The sequence below is a fragment of the Cyprinus carpio genome, chromosome B14, assembly GCF_018340385.1.
Source record: "Cyprinus carpio isolate SPL01 chromosome B14, ASM1834038v1, whole genome shotgun sequence".
Classification (NCBI taxonomy): domain Eukaryota; kingdom Metazoa; phylum Chordata; class Actinopteri; order Cypriniformes; family Cyprinidae; genus Cyprinus; species Cyprinus carpio.
Window position 1 is genome coordinate 18,139,811 of NC_056610.1, and position 18,302 is coordinate 18,158,112.

The following is an 18,302-nucleotide window of genomic DNA, read 5'->3' on the forward strand; positions in this document are numbered from 1 at the left end:
AAGTGCCCTTCTAAGTCAACACACACCTTTGTGCAAAAGCCCAAAGAGCCTTTAATATTTTGAGACTAGATGTTAGATGAAATGTTAAATGAATGTCTCCAGAAGTGTTGGGCACCATGTGGACTGCAAAGATGGAAGGGAGATTATGTAGGAAGAGCAGGGGAGGGTATCTGTTATTTCGGAATGTGTGACATTCATTAACACCAATGCAGAGACGTCACAGCATGATTACTTATGATCAAAAACACCTCTCTGTTCCTCTCACTTCCTATCAGCTAGCAGACACATTTAAATCCATCCCAACCCAACAAGGAATGGGTGGAAATTACTTCATGAATTATCTATTTGGAAGAATGAAATGGTTAATTGTGTGTTTGATTGAGTCATTTTGTCTGTGATTACTGAAAACACTTTAAAAAGAGTTTTTTTTACTTCAAAATGATTAGCACATATTTCTCAGAAGACTTGAAATGTTCTGTAAAATGGTGTTTAGATGAAGCTCTGTAACCTCAAATGCCTGCAGAGTATATTTTGTTGCTTCCTGCTCAGGACTGAATTTGCTATAATCATATTGATCAATGAAAACTGCAATCAAGACATAAGACTATTAGTCAGCTTTTATTTAGAAAGGATCCCAAAAAATAAACAAGTTGGCACACATTCATTTACAAAATGGTAGAGAGAGCGGTCCTTAAAATTACATGGTCTTGTTCAACTAATAGTAATTATATCATGACAAAACCAAAAGTCTTAACCAGTCTCCCAGTCTAGTATGAAAGACTGAGAGAAAGGCTGAGAAGGAAAAAAATCATACAGAAATGTACATAACTGTGATAATTTTCTGAGTTTACAAATGTACTCTCACTTTTGTGGACATCTTTGTTTTTAATCTTGGTTTATTGCAATATCAAGTGTTAACTGTTATAGTTGCCATTGCTTTTTTAGGAAATAGTAATTTAACTGCGATAAACTGTGGAGTATCTTCATTATCAAACAAACTGTTCTCTAGTTGTAGGTTTCATAAATACTGAAGAATAAGCATAGATGTGTCGGCCTGTAATACAGCATTTCTTGCCTTTTATGAAAAAATATATGTAAGCTGGATGCTTGGAAAACAAATTCTAGATGCAGAGTGAAAATGTAAAAAAGCCATACTGTGGTCTTAATGCTAAATTTGCTATAAGGTAGAAACAAACCAGCAAAAATGTAAATAAAATCCTTGATAAATCACTGTGTATACCATCCAACTGTACATTTAGTAACAAAACTTACAGAATGTATTGACTACATTCACATTGATGACAGATTAATATATGACTATATTTATCAATAATTTTGGCACACTTAATTATTTGGCATTTTTAACAGAGCATCTTGTTGATGTGTATGCTTCTATTCATTTCACAACAAAACATATGCAATAATACAATAGGTACTTTTTTTAACATTTTCCTTTTTAAGTTCATGATGTAAACACATTTTCTTTTTTAATATTATAACCGCTACCCTGATTTTCTTGATAAACAAAAAATACAAACAGATTCTTGAAACCAAACAAGTCGATGAAATTAAGAGAAAATAACTGCGGCACTCACTTTTCAAACAGATTTCAAATGTCAAGCATTGCTAGATATTTCATATTAACACCAAATGTTAATGAATATATCAGAAGAGGACTAATAAATTACAAGATAAGCAACATATTTGGCATTAAAATGTGAAACTAGTAGCTAAGCTCTTAAAAGTATGTCAAGATTATGATTTACAGCTTTAATTAACTGGTATGCAAGCAGGTTTATTTAAAAGCCATTTCTGTGAAAATACATAAAAATACTTTTTCATAGAGATTTTTTGTTCGTTTTATTAATAAAAAGACATTTCACATCCTGAAGCAGACGATGGTAACGTGTGCTTGAGCCGAAATAGACATAAGAACGCCGTCAGCTACGAAAACAGACAGACTTTATTAACTTCTTTCTTTCCCGCAAAGAGCTTCTATGAGTTTCAAGTTTGTCATCAAAATATCCGTTACAGAGGGGTAGATGTCATCAGCTCGCTATGCGAGTGTCTTTGTGTCAGTCTCCGTATTTCCATTAGAAGAGTGCATCTTTTGTTATAAAGGGCCAAGGAAGGATTATGTCTCTATGACATCAAATGAGGCCCCCGTCCTCCATTCAGGTGAGAGATAGGGGAGAGAGCGACAGGAAAGAGAATAGAATGCGCTCTATTGAAAACCATTGTGTAAGGCACTCGGCAGGTTCTTATCCATCAGGAGAGATCAGTCAGACTGACGTTCATTCCCACACCAGGTCTAACAAAGGGCACCGCATGTACTGCTTTGGGGAACTCAGGACTCATCACACGTCCATTCTCACCAGTACTCCCAGTAATAGACAGTCTCGCTTTGCTCCTCATAGCGTCCGAAAAGGTCACCTGGAACACACGCACATAGATGCGAACGGAGAAACAAACATCCACACACACACACACACACACACATCAAACAGAGAGATGAAGGAAAGTTAGAGCGGATTTCGCAAACTGGCTTCAAGCTTATTTTTAAAATGTTTAGTTGAAAATGCAGACATGAATTTTATGTGGTGGAAAAACATCAAAAATGAGGAGCAAAGTCGCGAGCAATCACCATTTAAAAAATCATAACGCAAGCTGGCAATGAGGGAGATGGGTATGGAGGCTTGTTTCTGTCATATAAAATAAAAAAGGTAATTGCGACTTTTTATCTCACAATTCTGACCTGTTTTCTCACAATTGTGAGTTTATATCTCATATTTGCAAGTTATAAAATTTTATTCCTGAGTATATATCTTGCAATTCAGATTGTTATTTATTTTATTATATTTCTGGTAATTTCAAGTTTCTATTCCTTACAGTTTAGACTTTTCTTCTACTAGGTCTTAACATCTCACAGTTCTGTCTTTTTTCTTGAAATTCTGAGATTATATCTCAAATTTGCAAGTTATAATTAATAATTCTGAGTTTACATTTCACAGTTCTTTTTTTCTTGTAACTGCAAGTTTGTATTCTCAGAGTTTGGACTTTTCTTCCACTAGTTCTTATCATCTCGCAATTATTACTTTTTTGGAGTTTTTATCTCATAATTCTGACATTTTGAGACTCGTAATTTGGATTGGATTTCTTTTTTTCTCTGAATAATGATTTTACGTCTCGCTTTTGTCTCATAAAATTGTAATATTGCACAAATGTAAGTTATAAACTCATAATTTTGAGTTTACATCTCGCAATTCAGTTTTTTTCCCCTTGTAATAGCTTGTTATTCTCACACTTCAGACTTTTCTTCTTAACATCTCGCAATTCTGACTTTTCACTTGCAGTTCTGAGTTCAAATCTCACAATTCTGACTTCTGACATATAAACTCAGAATTGCAAGAAAAAGTCAGAATTGTGAGATAAATAGTCACAATTACATTTTTTTTAATTCTTTGGCAAAAATAAGCTTCCATATGGATGGGTGATACAACAACAGTCATACATGACAATGGAGTTGACAGAAAAAAATCACACGAGATGTACAAAAAACTTTTCTCTCCAATATATGTGCAGTGGACTGAGAGAAAGGAAGTTTTTTTTCCACTAGGAACACCAGTACATACGATCCAGTTTACGGTCCAAATCTCCTCATTCAATAGAACATTCAGGGAATGGAACAGATGGAAGCCAAAAGAAGCGTGCACGGGGACAGACTGGAATGACGGCCGCGTATCCTACCCCCTTAAATTTTTACACTTTCGATCCCATATACGTTGTACCCTTCCTTATAAGTGGCAAAATTCTGTGAATTCTGCGAGGAAGTGGGTTTAATATTCTGTGCATTCTTTGCCACCTTCATGCGCTTGGCCTCGGCTCGGGACTTGTAACAGAACTCGACCAAGGCCACCAGCATGGCCAAGCCCAGGCCGCCCACTAGGATGTAGAAGACTCCAGCCACATTGCTCAGGCTGAGAGCGCTGGTCTTCTCCTGTAAATGCATACGAGACACAGGTCAGCAGTCAGGAAAAGTACAGGATCTCAGTAATAAGCATTCAAACTGTATGCATAAATAACAGTATATTTAAGTGGCAGTTTTATGTCTATGTGGATATAAATGCACAGCTCAGGACAGTAATGCTAAAACAAAAATTGTACTAAGTAGAATGCCCCGCTGGTTAATGTGCCCTTGAAGCGATGCAATGGGGGCATTCAACAATTCTGCTTGAATGGGATGGATTTACTAAAGCCTTTAACATTTGCTTGAAACTTACATACAAAACCAGCATTGTGGTTTATAATCACAGCTCTTACATTCCTGTATGCTAATGGCTGTAGTAAACATTATTTCTTTGGTGAATTCACAGTTATAGCAGGGTTAATGTGCTATGCTTAGCTGTTATATGAATTACGCTTGTCTAAGAAAGCCTACAGGACCATTTAAAGGGATGCTCAAGAGAGAGGCATCTGGATGGAAGGCATAGCATTAGACACAGGGAAGCAGATGACAGGCATAGTAGGTAAAAGGCAGGAGTTTAACACACAAATACACACCTACTAAAAGGTCTTTGGGGAGAGGAGCTGTCATTTAGATATTCTTTTCTAAATATTAGTGTTCTGTACTGTGCACAAAATGACCACGCATAAAACACAACACATAGACAGATACAGAGCTAACTTTTTTGGAAATTAATTTTTTTTTTTTTTGCACTGCAAAACACCTTAAGGATCTGTCGACCTGTTTTAACCTGGAATTTAAAAAAAAATCATGTATAAAGACATTTCATTGTTTAATTAATAATTTAACCACTCTAAAATAATAATAATAATAATAATAATAATAATTTAACCTTTAAAAATGTGTTTTGTTGATTTTTATTTGTGTAACTGTATGCAGTTGGGTTGATTCAGTCATTTTAATTAATATTTGTGACTTGAATAAAACCTGTTAATAAAGGTTTTTAGGTTAGCAGAAAAAATAGTCCAATAATGGTAATACATTAAGTTTTTAAGAAATTAAAAAAAAAAATATATGTACTTAAATTGATCAATCAATAATCTGAATATTCTGATCAATATAAATAATCTGATCAATCACTAATCTGAATATTGCCTATAGTGGTTGAGGTTGTACTTTGATTACATGCCTAAGAAAACAACCTACACTACGTTGCAAAGAGCACTGTTTTACATACCCATATTTTGTTGTATTCTACAAGTGAAAACATGGCAAAGCATTATGTACCAGGTTTCACATATTGTACATATATATTTCTGTAAGCATCAGCACAAAGCACATCAACACAATACGACAATTGACAAAACACAACCAAACAGCTTAACACACAATGAAACAAAGACATTTAAGAATCTTGGACACCCTTGTAGATGGTCCTACAAATGACCTGAGAGAAATCATGTTCGTACTTGAACAATTTGAAGTCTTTCACTGTATGTGCTGGATATGAATGTCTGAGAACTGCTATTCTATGCTTAGGTCTACAATTAATAGCCGGATCTGTGATTCTCAGATTGAGAAGCTGGAAGGAGACCACTAGTTGTGTTACAGATATTACAAAAAGTGCGTATGACTGAAGTGGCATGCATTACGTTTTAATTATCAGTGGATGGTACCAGATATTAGTAGCTCTGCAGGCATTAGTCAAAGAATCTCACCAAGGCATCTCATGCTTGTCTGTGCATTGTCTGTCTACATTTTTTTTTTTTTGTCATTATTATTTAAATATGGGAAATTCCCACTAATCAAAAGTGTGGTTGATCACATAGAACCTGCAGCGACTAACCTTACTTCCAGAGTCCTTGGATCCACATTCACCTTTATCGTACCACCATTTGTTTTTCAGCTTGTCTAAGGTGCCTTGCTCACTGAGTTTCAATACTGCAAGGTTTACTGGCGTCTTCACGTGGGAAATAACATAAATAACATTATCAATGTTATTTTATGTTATTATTACATCACACTGATTCAACTTTCTCTTAGAGTTGACCTTTTCTCTCCTCTTTTCTTTACTGCCGTAGCGATTATGACGTTGATGCGCCATTTGGCCTAAGCAAATGCAAGTTTTGCAGAGCCAAATGTGCATTAACGTATCGCCTGAAGTAAGCAGCAAGGGCAACAGCGATGTGTGCTGCACACGATGACCAATCGCAGAGTTTTGGTGGTTTTGTTTATGTGTGCGTCCTCTAGCAATGGTTGGCAATGCTTAGTGTTGTCAGTGTTGTAGAAAATGTCCGCCTTTGGACTTTTGGATGCTGTGCTGTTTTGCTGCTTGCTTGAGTGTTGCATTGAGTTACCCATCACTTTGCTCTCTGGGGCTGACCTTGGAATCACCTCCCCCGCTGCCGCACTCTCCCTTGTCGTACCACCATTTGTTTTTCAATTTGTCCAACAGGCCTTGTTCATTCAGTTTTAGTACTGCGAGGTTAACCGCATTTCTTGAAACGATAAAACATAACTTGTAAGACAGGGTGAGCCAACTTAGCAATTGTCAATGGTCCTCTTTCAAACCTGAAGACTGCTTTCCTCTTTTTCAGCATTTTAACATACGTATAAGAAGAAATCATGATATCTCCTCCCTTTCAAAATATGAAGCTGTTAGAAGACTAATAGCATATATTAAGTGAGTTTAACTGACGAAAGTGGCTCAGAGTGCCATGAATAGAGAATTTTAACGCAGTACTCACATCCATAACTAATAGCAGTGGCCTGCAAGTAACATTACTAGAAGAAGGACAGCAGAACAGCAATAAAAGTTGGTTATATCTTCATCATACATAATTCAATCTTCTCCTAAGGCCCTCCCACCCACTTGTTAAATCTGGCCAGATTGGTTTCTGTTCACAGGAGGAGGAGAAATTGAATCCCACTAAATGAAGACTGTCTCTAATAAGGCAATATGAAATACATCTCAATCAAATATCAGCATATCTTCAATAAATGCATTAACATTGGTAAACCCAAGCAGTGCCACCTGTTACATGAATATGACTAAATTTGGTTAGATCGGCCAAATTGGAAGTTCAAAGCACATCTTTGTTAATGTTCTTTAACGAAAAATGTGTACTGCAAGGGTTTGGTAAAAACATTTCAGAAATCACATTATTACAAATAAGCAAAGACAGCAATAATTAATGAATATAGAAAAATGAGAGACATGACGGCAGAGGATATTAAGCAGAACCTTGAAACATTCAAAAGACAAAAAACAAGACAACTTTTGAAAAAGACAAAATCTCAAAGATAAAAAAAAAAATAATAAAATATAAAATTTAGAGTAATGAGGTATTTGAATATAGAATATATATAAAAATAAGCTTTCCATATATAATTATTAATGTAAGTGTAAATAAGATATAAATAATGAGGTATCTATAAAAATAAGCTTTCCATATATAATTATTAATGTAAATTTAAATTAAATAAAAAATATTAAGAATACTTAAAAAAACTTAAAAAATCATCATAAATATCATGATAAATATTTTCCTTATTATTATTTTTTTTTTATCCATTATTTATTTGGCTCTAATGTATCCGGCTACCACATTTATCTTTTTTATACAAACCAGGACACATGAGCACAGCTACATCAGGGTAGGTGGGATACTATAACAACATTGGACACATTGTTATACTATTCCACCCACCTTAATGAGGATCCTTTGGGGGTGGCGATGCCGTAGCCTTTGGAATCCAGGTTTCCTCCAACCTTCATAGTGTCACAGGGTTTGCGCTGCTCGATGTACTCGTTCATGGTGGACTCCAGCAGGTATGCATACTTCCCCTTGGACTTCCTCACCCGCATTACACCTTCTGCTGTCGTCTTAACAAATACAGAGGGCTCTGCGCTTTTCATGTACGTCCACATTTTGTCAAAAAGAGCGATTTTGGAACGCTGGAAAGAAAAAAAAAGATGCATGGATTAATATGAACTCTTTACAATCTCTCAAAATAATGAAACCAAACAGGTATTTTCAGTTTACTGTAACTACAAACACCAAAGCAGGCATGGATTTAACGTTTAGGTTCACATTTTATATTAGCCTTTGAAACATTCAACAAAAGAGTGTTATTAATAGTAGTTAAAACCAAATTGCAAATGCAAAATTAGAGAAAAAGTAGGCATATGGATTTTAGGGATTACAGTGAGGAAAGAGCTCTTACCCTGAAAAACTCTTTTGTTGAACCAGAATCTAAAGTTCCATAAGCAATCTCTGTTTGCTTTGCTAAGTCCTCTGCACTTTCAATTGGAGACACCATCCTCTCTACTGTTAGGAAGGCAGCCAAGTTAGCCGTGTAGGATGAAATTATGATCAGGGTGAAAAACCACCAGACCCCTCCAACTATGCGACCAGAAAGAGACCTGATGAAAAATGCCCAATGGGAAATATTAGGCATGAGAGCATGATGACAGTTAAACATTTCATTCTCAGCAAATAGGCTTCAATGAAAGCTAAATATGTTCAATTTAAATGCAACTGTATATCTGAAACTGTTAAGTCTTGTATGATCTTGGAAAAGATATTTATGACTAAGGACTCTGAAGTCAACATGAAGTCTGAACAGATGTTTCACTAATGGTATTTGTGAAAATAGCTGCTAGGCAAAATTTGCTTCGCCTGCTTAGATGAGTCTATCATGCATAATGAATAACGATCATCTAAATATGTAATGTTTTAGTGTAGTATGTTTATTCATTTAAATCAATATCTTTTGACCAAAAAATCAAGGCCAAAGCAAGATCAAGAACAAACCTTGGTGAAATATCACAGCCCTGTCTCATAAAAGCTCCAAGAGAGAACCAAAGGCTGTTGAAAATCCCAAACTCATTGGTTGACTCGTTAGTCTGTATCTGGCCGTCCTCATATTCCTCTGTGTGCCACTCATATGGACTAAAACGACTGACCAGGAAAAGCACCACGCTTACGCCAATGTAGGCAAACACGATACACATCCAGATCTCATAGGCCAGTGGGTCCAGGAATGAAAAAACACCAGGCTTGGATTTCTGAGGCTTCTTGATCATGATGGAGATGCCCAAACTCATAAATGGCTTTGAGAAGTCGATGACTTCTTCTCTGACTAAAGTGATAGTCAGTGGAGCCACTGCAATGTCAGCTTTCTAAAATCAAAGAGATTTAATATTTATTCATCATAGGAAATGCTGATGCTAACAGTTTAGAAGCTACTTATCAATTATGCCCAACTTTGAAGGTTATAAAAATATATATGTTTCTTACCCCGTAAACCAACTCTCCAACCATTCCATTCCAGATCTTCGTCTCTGCATCTCTGGCTCCATATTTGCCATCTCCTACTATTTTCAGCTGATATTTAAATCCACAGTGTTTTGCTATTTCAGCTGCCAAGTCCACACAGTACCCCTCGTATCTTTCATTATCCACAAAAAGGTCAGCATTCTTCTTTAGCATTACATACGGCGCTTCCTGAAAAAGACAGCAGGGAACACCTTGTCAAGGAGCACATACTTTAACAATACAGCATAATAGTATGGAAAAACACAACTGAGACCTACTAGAATAGTGGTGACGATCACAGTCTTGTTTTCCAACCCCATTGTATCATTTGGGAAGAGATCAGACTTTGTCACAACCATTTTGTCAACTTCATTCCAATAGCCAATCTGAAAAAGAGAGGCATTTATGAGTAACTTGTAACACTTGTGATGTGAAATAATACATGTTGCTTTCCTTTCTATACATTTTTTTTTAGAACCAAGCCTTACCTTAACTGGTCCATTGCTTTTCAGTTCCATGACATTGACTGTGTAATTCACCCTTTTTCCGTATTGGTCAAACTGAATATTACCAGTGAGACCATCAACTCTCACCTGCATGAAAATGATATGACAGAAAAGGACAATCATTTTTGAGGGATTTTCTTTTCTTTTTTTAAAAAAAATTCAAATATCTAAAATGGCCTCTAAAAGTGTCAACCCGGGTTTAATTTTATTTTACAAATACTTCAACAAACCAATATAAACAATAAAATTATACAGATTTTATATACTGTAGGCAGGTTGTCATAATGACTTGTCACCTGTTTTAGGGCACGCTCTATCTCCACCCCTTGTGCCCAAGGTACAGCAGGATTGGCCAGGCAGTCTCCATTGTTAGCTCTACGGGAGATGTCAATTCGCTGTTTGTGCAGATAACGGAAGGCCTCAGTCATCACCTGAACTGCGTCATATGTCAGTGCTGAAGTGTACTGGATACAGAGAGAGAGAGAGATGGTAAGGAATTAGTTAACAGGGTTGGAGAAGATAATCAGAAAAATACCTGTACTATGGGTGATAATAGCAATTCTAGCATTCAAGTCAATGTGCATTCACGAGAGCACCACGCATGCGTATGGTGCTGCTGACGCAGAACCCGGATACACTGCGGCTTGTTTACAAGCAGAAGAATGCACATGCATGCATTGTGGTACTTTCCTGATGGCAGAGAAAAATTGTTGAATAGAGTTATTTTTGTTTTCTTTGTGCAATAAAAGTATTCTCAAAGCTCCATAAAATTACAGATGAACCACTGATGTCACATGGACTATTTTAATGATGTTCTTACTGACATTCTGGGCCTTGAACGTGGTAGTTACTTCAGTTTCTGCATTGCTGTTTATGCAGGTTCAGAAAGCTCTCGGAATTCATCAAAAATATCTTAATTTGTGTTCCTAAGATGAACAAAGGTCTTACGGGTTTGGAACGTGAGGGTGAGTTATTAATGTCACAATTTTCATTTTTGGGTGAACTATTCCTTAAACATTTATTTTGTAAAGCTGTCTCGGGAAATAACAGCAGTTATATGAATTTCATTACATTTGAATTTGTTTGCTACCACAATGTACATTCAATTCAAATTCATGAATGTACTGCAATTTAAAAGGCGTTCTCAATTCTAAATTATGCATTTTCAGGATAAATTGGTAATGTAAGAATGAAACACTTGATTTCAGTCCCAGGAAATTAAGCACCTACTTACTCTTTGTAACTTGGCGAGAAGACAGATGAGACTACATTTTATCTAGAGTTGAAAATGACTAACAAGCTTGTCCTGCAAATTGCCTGAAATATACGGGCATTTAAATGAAGAGGTTTTATGTTCATGTAGCAATTACCTGAACATTTCTTTTAATCATATTTAGTGAAGCTGTCTGAAACAGTAAAAGGGACTGTCTCTCTCTCACACACACACACACACACACACACACACACACACAGATCTCACCCGTATCTTGTTGTCTGCTCCAGGATATTCTTTTTCCTCCAGGGCTTCCCAGCGCTGGTCAAATTTAGATACCAGAGGGTCATCGAAATCCACAATCTGAAAGCCTGAGACATTAGCTCCACCGTATTGGATTTTTGAAAGATCTCCATCCACAAAACCCTGAAAACATGACATTTTCTCAGCATTTTTCCACATTTTCAATAAAATGTGTTGTTCTTGGGTAGTGTTTAATTGTATATAATTTACCAAGTTTGCTATGATGTAGTGATATCCTTTCACATGCCTGCCAATAGTTATGACCTGCAAAGAGAATAATAAAGCTCATGAAATCAATTAAATGAAACTACACTTCATAGATATATTTTAGATAATGATAAGAAAATATATACTGCTCCATGTTGAGAGGTTTGTGTGTTGATGGCAAGGTACTTGTGACATGTATGTGCAATTGTGTGTGTAGATAAAGCTATATTATAGAGCCCAGATCAGCTGCACTGATTCTGGCGGTTGGTTAAACACACTTCTGCAGGCTTTAAATACAAATCAATAGCTCTTCCCTGAGGGTGCAGCGAGTGTGAATGAAAAAAAACATCTTATGAGGACTTTTCTGCCCGCTAATGGTGTCTGTTTGGGCAGCCTAATTAATGATTTATAGTTATGGTGCTCTTAAAATGTACTAAGTTGCTTTAATTGGTAGTTTTTATATTGTTATTTAAGTATTAAGTAGACTTGTGTTTTATATAAAGATAAAAAGTTCTTTTTCTTTACATACTGTACACTACTGTTTAAAAGTCCCTTACACTCACCAAAGGTACATTTATTTAATAAAAAATGTTAAAGTATAAATAAAATACTATTAAATACTGGGTCTGCATTATCCAGGAATCTTTTATTATTAGAAAGTTCAATAATTTACTAGATTGTTGGTTAATAAATGTATAAAAAAACATCTTGCTGATCCTGAACTATTAAATGATAATGCATTTATCTCGCTTACATGCAATGTCTGCATTATATCTTCACCCATACAAATGACGATTCAGAATTAAATACAGATGCAGCTAAACCAACTCATATTAGGAGCACATTTTTGGAGCTAAAATACTGCATGCTAAGATGACAATGTCATAATGTCTATCACATCAGAACTATTCAGTGCATCAGTTGATATGTATACCTGTTCCATGATATCTTTAACTTTGTCCTGCTCACAGTCAAGAATCACTCTCCGCTCCTTCTTGTTTTCTAGGTCCTGAAAGAGTGAGCGATATGCTTCATCCTTCCTGTCGTCCTTCATGTTGCCCACGTTGATGGCGGTCACCTGCCATTTCTTCTCTGCTGCTGTGTCCAGCACAACTTGGAGAGTGGTAAGTCCTGATTATGAGGATGAGGAACAGATTAGGTTTTTGGAAGATGCTAGGAAGCAATAAAAGCTACAAAGGTCAAACTAGGCTACTAAAAAACATAAAAAAAAAATTTAACAAAGCAAACAAATAAAACAAAAATTCAAAATCTCAAACTCTTCAACATTTGTACACTAAGCACCAAACATAATTATATAATTGTTTCAATTTCTTTGCATGATTTACAATACTTCACACCATTTTGAATCACTGGTTGCCAGTTACATCCTTAATAATACTCCATGGAGGATTTGATGCAGATAATAAGACTCTAAAATTGGCATATTCATTTCTGTCAGTCACAGGGGCACTTATTAAGTAAATCAATGTGAGTGAGTGCTTGTATGCTAGATATGTGCATTTGATTTGTAAGAATATGAAAACAGTGTGTTGTGTTTCGACAGAGTACATTAATTGTGGATAAAATCTCAGGGAGTGCAGGGCACAGTGGGATCCTGTGTTTAACCTTTGTTAAATGTGTGGCTTATAGACATGAGGATCAAGGCTTACAGCTATTCTTGGAGATAAGTGGTTAAAAGCTTGTTAGTAAGGGCCATTTGTGCTAACAAATGAGATGATAGCATTGAAATGCATTGTTACTCCAGCACTCTCCAAAACACTTCTCAATCTAGGAAATCCTGATGTGGGTCACTTAAAACCTAAGGAGCAAATGAGATGATAGCACTTCTGTTCATTATTGTTCCAGCACACTCCAAAATCACTTCTGAATCTAGGAATGCCTGATTGGTGACATAGAAGCTGAAGATTTAACCATTTGCAGGCAAATCCTGACTCAATAGGAATTAATTTAATTTGCTAGCAATGTCCTTAACCATGATATGCAACAAAAAAAAAAAAAAGTCATTTGAAATGTAAAAAGATTTAACATTGTAACACTTATTTTGGCAAGTTTTGGTCTTAATATTGTTATGCTTTTTAAATAAGTATATTATGCTAAACAGGGTTGCATTTATTTGATTTGATCATAATGATTGATTAAAATAACTGTTTTGTATTTTAATTATTTTAAAATGTAATTTATTCCTGTTGACAAAGCTGAATTTTTAGCAGTCGTTACTCTAGTCTTAGTTTCACATGATCCTTCAAAAATCATTCTAATATGCTGATTTGCTGCTCAAATAAATAAATAAATAAATAATAACAATTAATAAAAATATCAGTGTTCAAAACAGTTGTGCTGCTTATTTTTTTTATGGAAACAGTGAATTTCCCCCAAGATTTTTAATGAATAACAGTTCAAAAGAACAGCATAAATTAGTTTGTTTGTTCGTTCATTTGTTCTTTTTTTTTTTGTTTTTTTTTTGGTTGGTATACTGTCGTTTTCAGCAGTTATGTGCATCCTTGCTCATAAAAGAAAAAAAAATCTTACTGGGTGCAAACTTTTAAACAGTTGTTTATTTGTAGCATGTTTTATATTATTTTATGTAGTGCTCCACAATCTTGTTGCATAAACGTGAGTGAAACCCTAATGAATAATGGTTGTGGTTCAATATCTGTCTATTGGTTTCCCAGTACACCCTGTACTATACAAAACAATAGACAGATACTGAACCACAACCATTATTGAACTGTGATGTCAGCTGTATTCCATAATCTCATTGTCTCTCCATAAGCACTACGCAGCTGGATCTTTGTAGATCTTGGTAGATCAGAGGTGTTACACTGATTTAATTAGCCATCCCAATTATGCAGGGGTTATGGATGAGTCTCACAGTGAAGGAGAATTAGTCTTTGTGCACAGCCAATCCTTTATTGACTATATAAGACACTATAAAGCAAAGCAAATCACCAATAGATGATAAAGTCAAAGGAGATGGGGAGCAGTGACTGTCCTTCAAGCTCAAAAAAAAAAGAAAAGAAATGCACAATCCAGACAAACTTTAGATACTATTTAGCAAGACACATGACTCTGAAGGTGCTCTAGCATGTTTTCCAGTAAGCATATTTCTCTTTTGTCATTTACCTGTCCCTGATGACAACACACCACCTAACAAGCACGAGAGAGCGTTTGTGAGGCTATATGAGTGTGTCAGCATCACCCCTGTCTCATGCGTTCCAGGACCATGGACAGTGACATGCCAGATCCACATGGGCAGCAGGAAGGGACCTGCTGCCCATGTGAAATGACCCTCAGATACAGTCACTTCACTGCTCAACAGCATCCAGTGTAAAAGGATGGTGGCATCTCCACCAGGTGAGTGATGAAGAAAGCGATCAACTGACATGCAGAAAGCACCTAGCAGGCTGTAAAAATCCATCACATCTTCACGTCCACACCACTGAACAGAACAATAAACTGGAACCTTCACAATTTATATAAGCACAACAACTACTGCCCTGGCCACCAGCCACTTTCACTTCCACGCTCTGTGGTTTAAAAATAAAAGCTTTTCTGGGACTATAAATTATGAATTTGTTTCCTGCTAAAGTGCTCAATATCGGGCTTGAATAAACTCTTTATCAACCCATCAGCCATTTCTTTACTTAAACATGCACAATGTATTTAATGCAGCAACAAGTGTGTATGCCTGTATCTGTGAAGGTTATCTAGGCTAAAAAATGCAGTGGTGTGTGATGGACTTGAAGAAATGAATGAAATGAAGAGAAAAAGTCACTCCTCTGTTTATATATATATATTTATTGAATTTATATATATATATATATATATATATATATATATATATATATATATATATATATATATATATATATATATATAAGATAAATTCATATTCTAGTCTGATTCGATAGTTTGGGGTTTTTCAAATAAATAATTTTATTATTTTTTATTCAGCAAGAACATTAAATTCAAAAGTGACAATAAAGACATTACAATTTCTATTTCAAATTAATGTTTTTTCTTTGAAACAAAACAAAACCAAAAAAAAAAAAAAAAAAAAATAAAAAAAATCAAAGAATCCTGAAAAAAAATCCACAAAATATTAAGCAGCACAACTGCTTTCAAAACTGATAATAATAAGAAATGTTTCATGAGCACCAAATTAGCATATTAAAATTATTTCTGAAGGATCATGTGACACTGAAGACTGGAGTAATGGCTGCTTAAAATTCCGCATTGCCATCATAGCAATAAATTACACTTTCATATATACGAAAATAGAATAAATAGTTATATTAAATTGTAATAATATTTATTAATATTACAGTTTTTACTGTTTTTGATCAAATAAATGCAGCCTTGTTTAGCACAAGAATGTTTTTAAGTTTATGCTTTTTTTGCTTTAAAATTTGAACAATTGAAATAAATTAATTAATTAAATAATCTAAATAAAAAACTTTATTATTCATAATTACCTTCTTTTAGACTATTATTCAACAAATCTTTGGTAAATACCACAAGTGTAATGAAGGTTGCAGACATGGATGTACCTCTAAAAAATGGCTTACTCACAAGTCATCATTTCAATCGAGTGATTTTTAAGTATATTCATGACATGACTGAAAGTGGTGATATCAGAGTAAGTGTGTTGTTTAATAATGACATTGCTGCTTTTTGAAGAACTGATTGAGCTGAACTGAACTTGTTTCAAACTGATAAATTCCACACTTTTATTGAAGTGAATCAACCACATCATGTAAATCATCTGTAAATGTATAGTATATTACGTATCCTATAAGATGCAGTGCACATCCTATTACATACCTTAAATCCTCCACATTATTTGCACAAATGGAGGACTGGAGGAATGCTGGATGTGGCATTAAATTTGCATTTATGACTGATCTCACCAGTGAAATGAATCATGACCACAGGCGCTGTGCTGCTGCTCTCACACAGTAACACCGACACATTAATAACACACACAGCACAATGGTTACCATGGGAATGCAGCGTCGATTGACCTAATTAGTATGACAAGTGATGTAAACGTGTGCGTCAAGGTGTATATTTCATTCCACATACACAACCACACAAGTCTGAACTAAATAATGCAGATACAGCCCGCAACAAAAGCAAACAGTCACAAAGGCATACAAGCAAATGCACACACAAAGAGGAATGTTGGGAACATTGGGTTATGTATTATATAAATGACACAAAGTAGCAACCTCACAGTTAATAAATCGCCATTACAGACATTTACGACACCACGGTCCTCAGAGACTCACGTCAACCGTTCTCATTTGTGCCACACAGCTCTCAACCTCCACAACCATCAAAGAAAGTGAGAATTGGAGGATGACATAGAGGAAAATGCGTAAGACAGAAAGGGATATTGAAAAAAAAAGGGAGAGTGAGAGACACAGACGAGCTTGAGGCAAATAGAAAGCTGCAAAACAAATGCCAGTGGGTCCAACAAACACAAAATGAACCTTTAATAATGCTGGATCCTGCTCACTCCAGCTCAAGGTGCAAAATAAACCTGTGTTTCATTGTAGATATGCCTTTTGACAGGCTAATATCCTTAAATATGAATAGTCTGAATGCAACAGCCATAATCTTATCTGTAGCATCAAATATTGTCAATTGCTTTTATTCAGAATCATAATACTGTGTGAATTATAATAATGTCCCAAGCCCTGCATTTTAATGATGCCCCATGCTGAACAAGCCCCATGCACCACCTAAAAGCTAAAAGAAACTCTACACACAAAAATTATAAAATGGTAAAAAAATGGCTTTATCCAAAAGTGACTAAAAGCCCTCAAACTTAAAAACAGCTTCCCACTTGCAAAACACAAATGGGATCCTGTTTAAAAGTAAATCTATTATTTTTCCTCAGTTCACACACGTCATGCTTATGTGGTGTTGAATAATGCAGTGCAGTGCCTTACCTCGGTCACTGTCGTACAGGTAGGCAAACTTGTCCCATTTGTAGTACTCAATGAGACTCAGGAGAGGCCCTTTGATGTCTGGTCGCATCTGAATGATAAACTGCTGATTTCCGTCCAAGGGAAAGCTTGGTGTGATGAAGGAGACGTGCAGTGTCCCACAGAACGACGTTATTGTGTTCACTGACTTCTTGTCATAAAATCCAAAAATAGCATAAACTCCTCTTGAGAACTGAGAACAGACTGAAAAAAGAGAGAATCAGTTAGAATCTGATAGAAACGTAACACATTATGAGAGTCTTGCTGAACTGTAAGATCTAATTTGTAAAGATTCTTCCCTCCCCTAGTGAAAAAAATAATAATAATAAAATGTATTTTTAAGTATACTACAAATACATGCACATATTTATGTGCTTAATAAAAATACCCTGCAATTGTACCCTCCAAATTAATAAACACGTAAAAATAAACATAAAATAAAAAAAGCTAAATTTGAAAAACTAAATTTGTACATAATGCACTTTAATTGTGTGGAAGTAGTGCTGAAGTCCAACTACTTACAGTACTGTAAGTATATTTGATTGTGTAAGTGGAACTATTGCAAGTATACTTCAGGTGCACTTTAAATATGTTGCATTTAAAGACTGATTATTATACAAAGAACATACTTAATAGTGATATTTAAACACATTTTATGCACAATATTAAAAATTGTATTGTGTAATAAAGAAATACTCCAAATGAAGTTTAATTATATTTTTAAATCAGTAAGACTTAAGTGACGTGTCAATAAAAATGCTAATGGATTTCAGG

General features: G+C 35.3%; 1 protein-coding gene across 6 annotated transcripts in view; it reads right to left on the bottom strand.

Moving 5' to 3' along the window:
• Window positions 1–602: 602 nt before the first annotated feature.
• Window positions 603–18,302, bottom strand: part of LOC109046097 (glutamate receptor 2) — a 31,191-nt gene continuing 13,491 nt past the window's right edge. The window contains exons 3-17 of one of the 6 annotated variants that reach the window (XM_042738314.1): window positions 17,493–17,732; window positions 12,449–12,645; window positions 11,518–11,571; window positions 11,272–11,430; window positions 10,088–10,255; window positions 9,774–9,878; window positions 9,564–9,671; window positions 9,268–9,474; window positions 8,782–9,149; window positions 8,192–8,390; window positions 7,675–7,922; window positions 6,348–6,462; window positions 5,811–5,924; window positions 3,863–3,997; window positions 603–2,433 (exon numbers count right to left, since the gene is read on the bottom strand). In XM_042738314.1, coding sequence (XP_042594248.1) covers window positions 2,269–2,433; window positions 3,863–3,997; window positions 5,811–5,924; window positions 6,348–6,462; window positions 7,675–7,922; window positions 8,192–8,390; window positions 8,782–9,149; window positions 9,268–9,474; window positions 9,564–9,671; window positions 9,774–9,878; window positions 10,088–10,255; window positions 11,272–11,430; window positions 11,518–11,571; window positions 12,449–12,645; window positions 17,493–17,732 — 2,582 coding nt within the window. In that variant the 3' untranslated portion in view covers window positions 603–2,268. Of the gene's footprint in view, window positions 2,434–3,747; window positions 3,998–5,800; window positions 5,925–6,347; window positions 6,463–7,674; window positions 7,923–8,191; window positions 8,391–8,781; window positions 9,150–9,267; window positions 9,475–9,563; window positions 9,672–9,773; window positions 9,879–10,087; window positions 10,256–11,271; window positions 11,431–11,517; window positions 11,572–12,448; window positions 12,646–17,492; window positions 17,733–18,302 lie in introns of those variants that run through there. The other 5 variants (XM_042738315.1, XM_042738318.1, XM_042738316.1 and 2 more) reach the window with 5 other exon arrangements.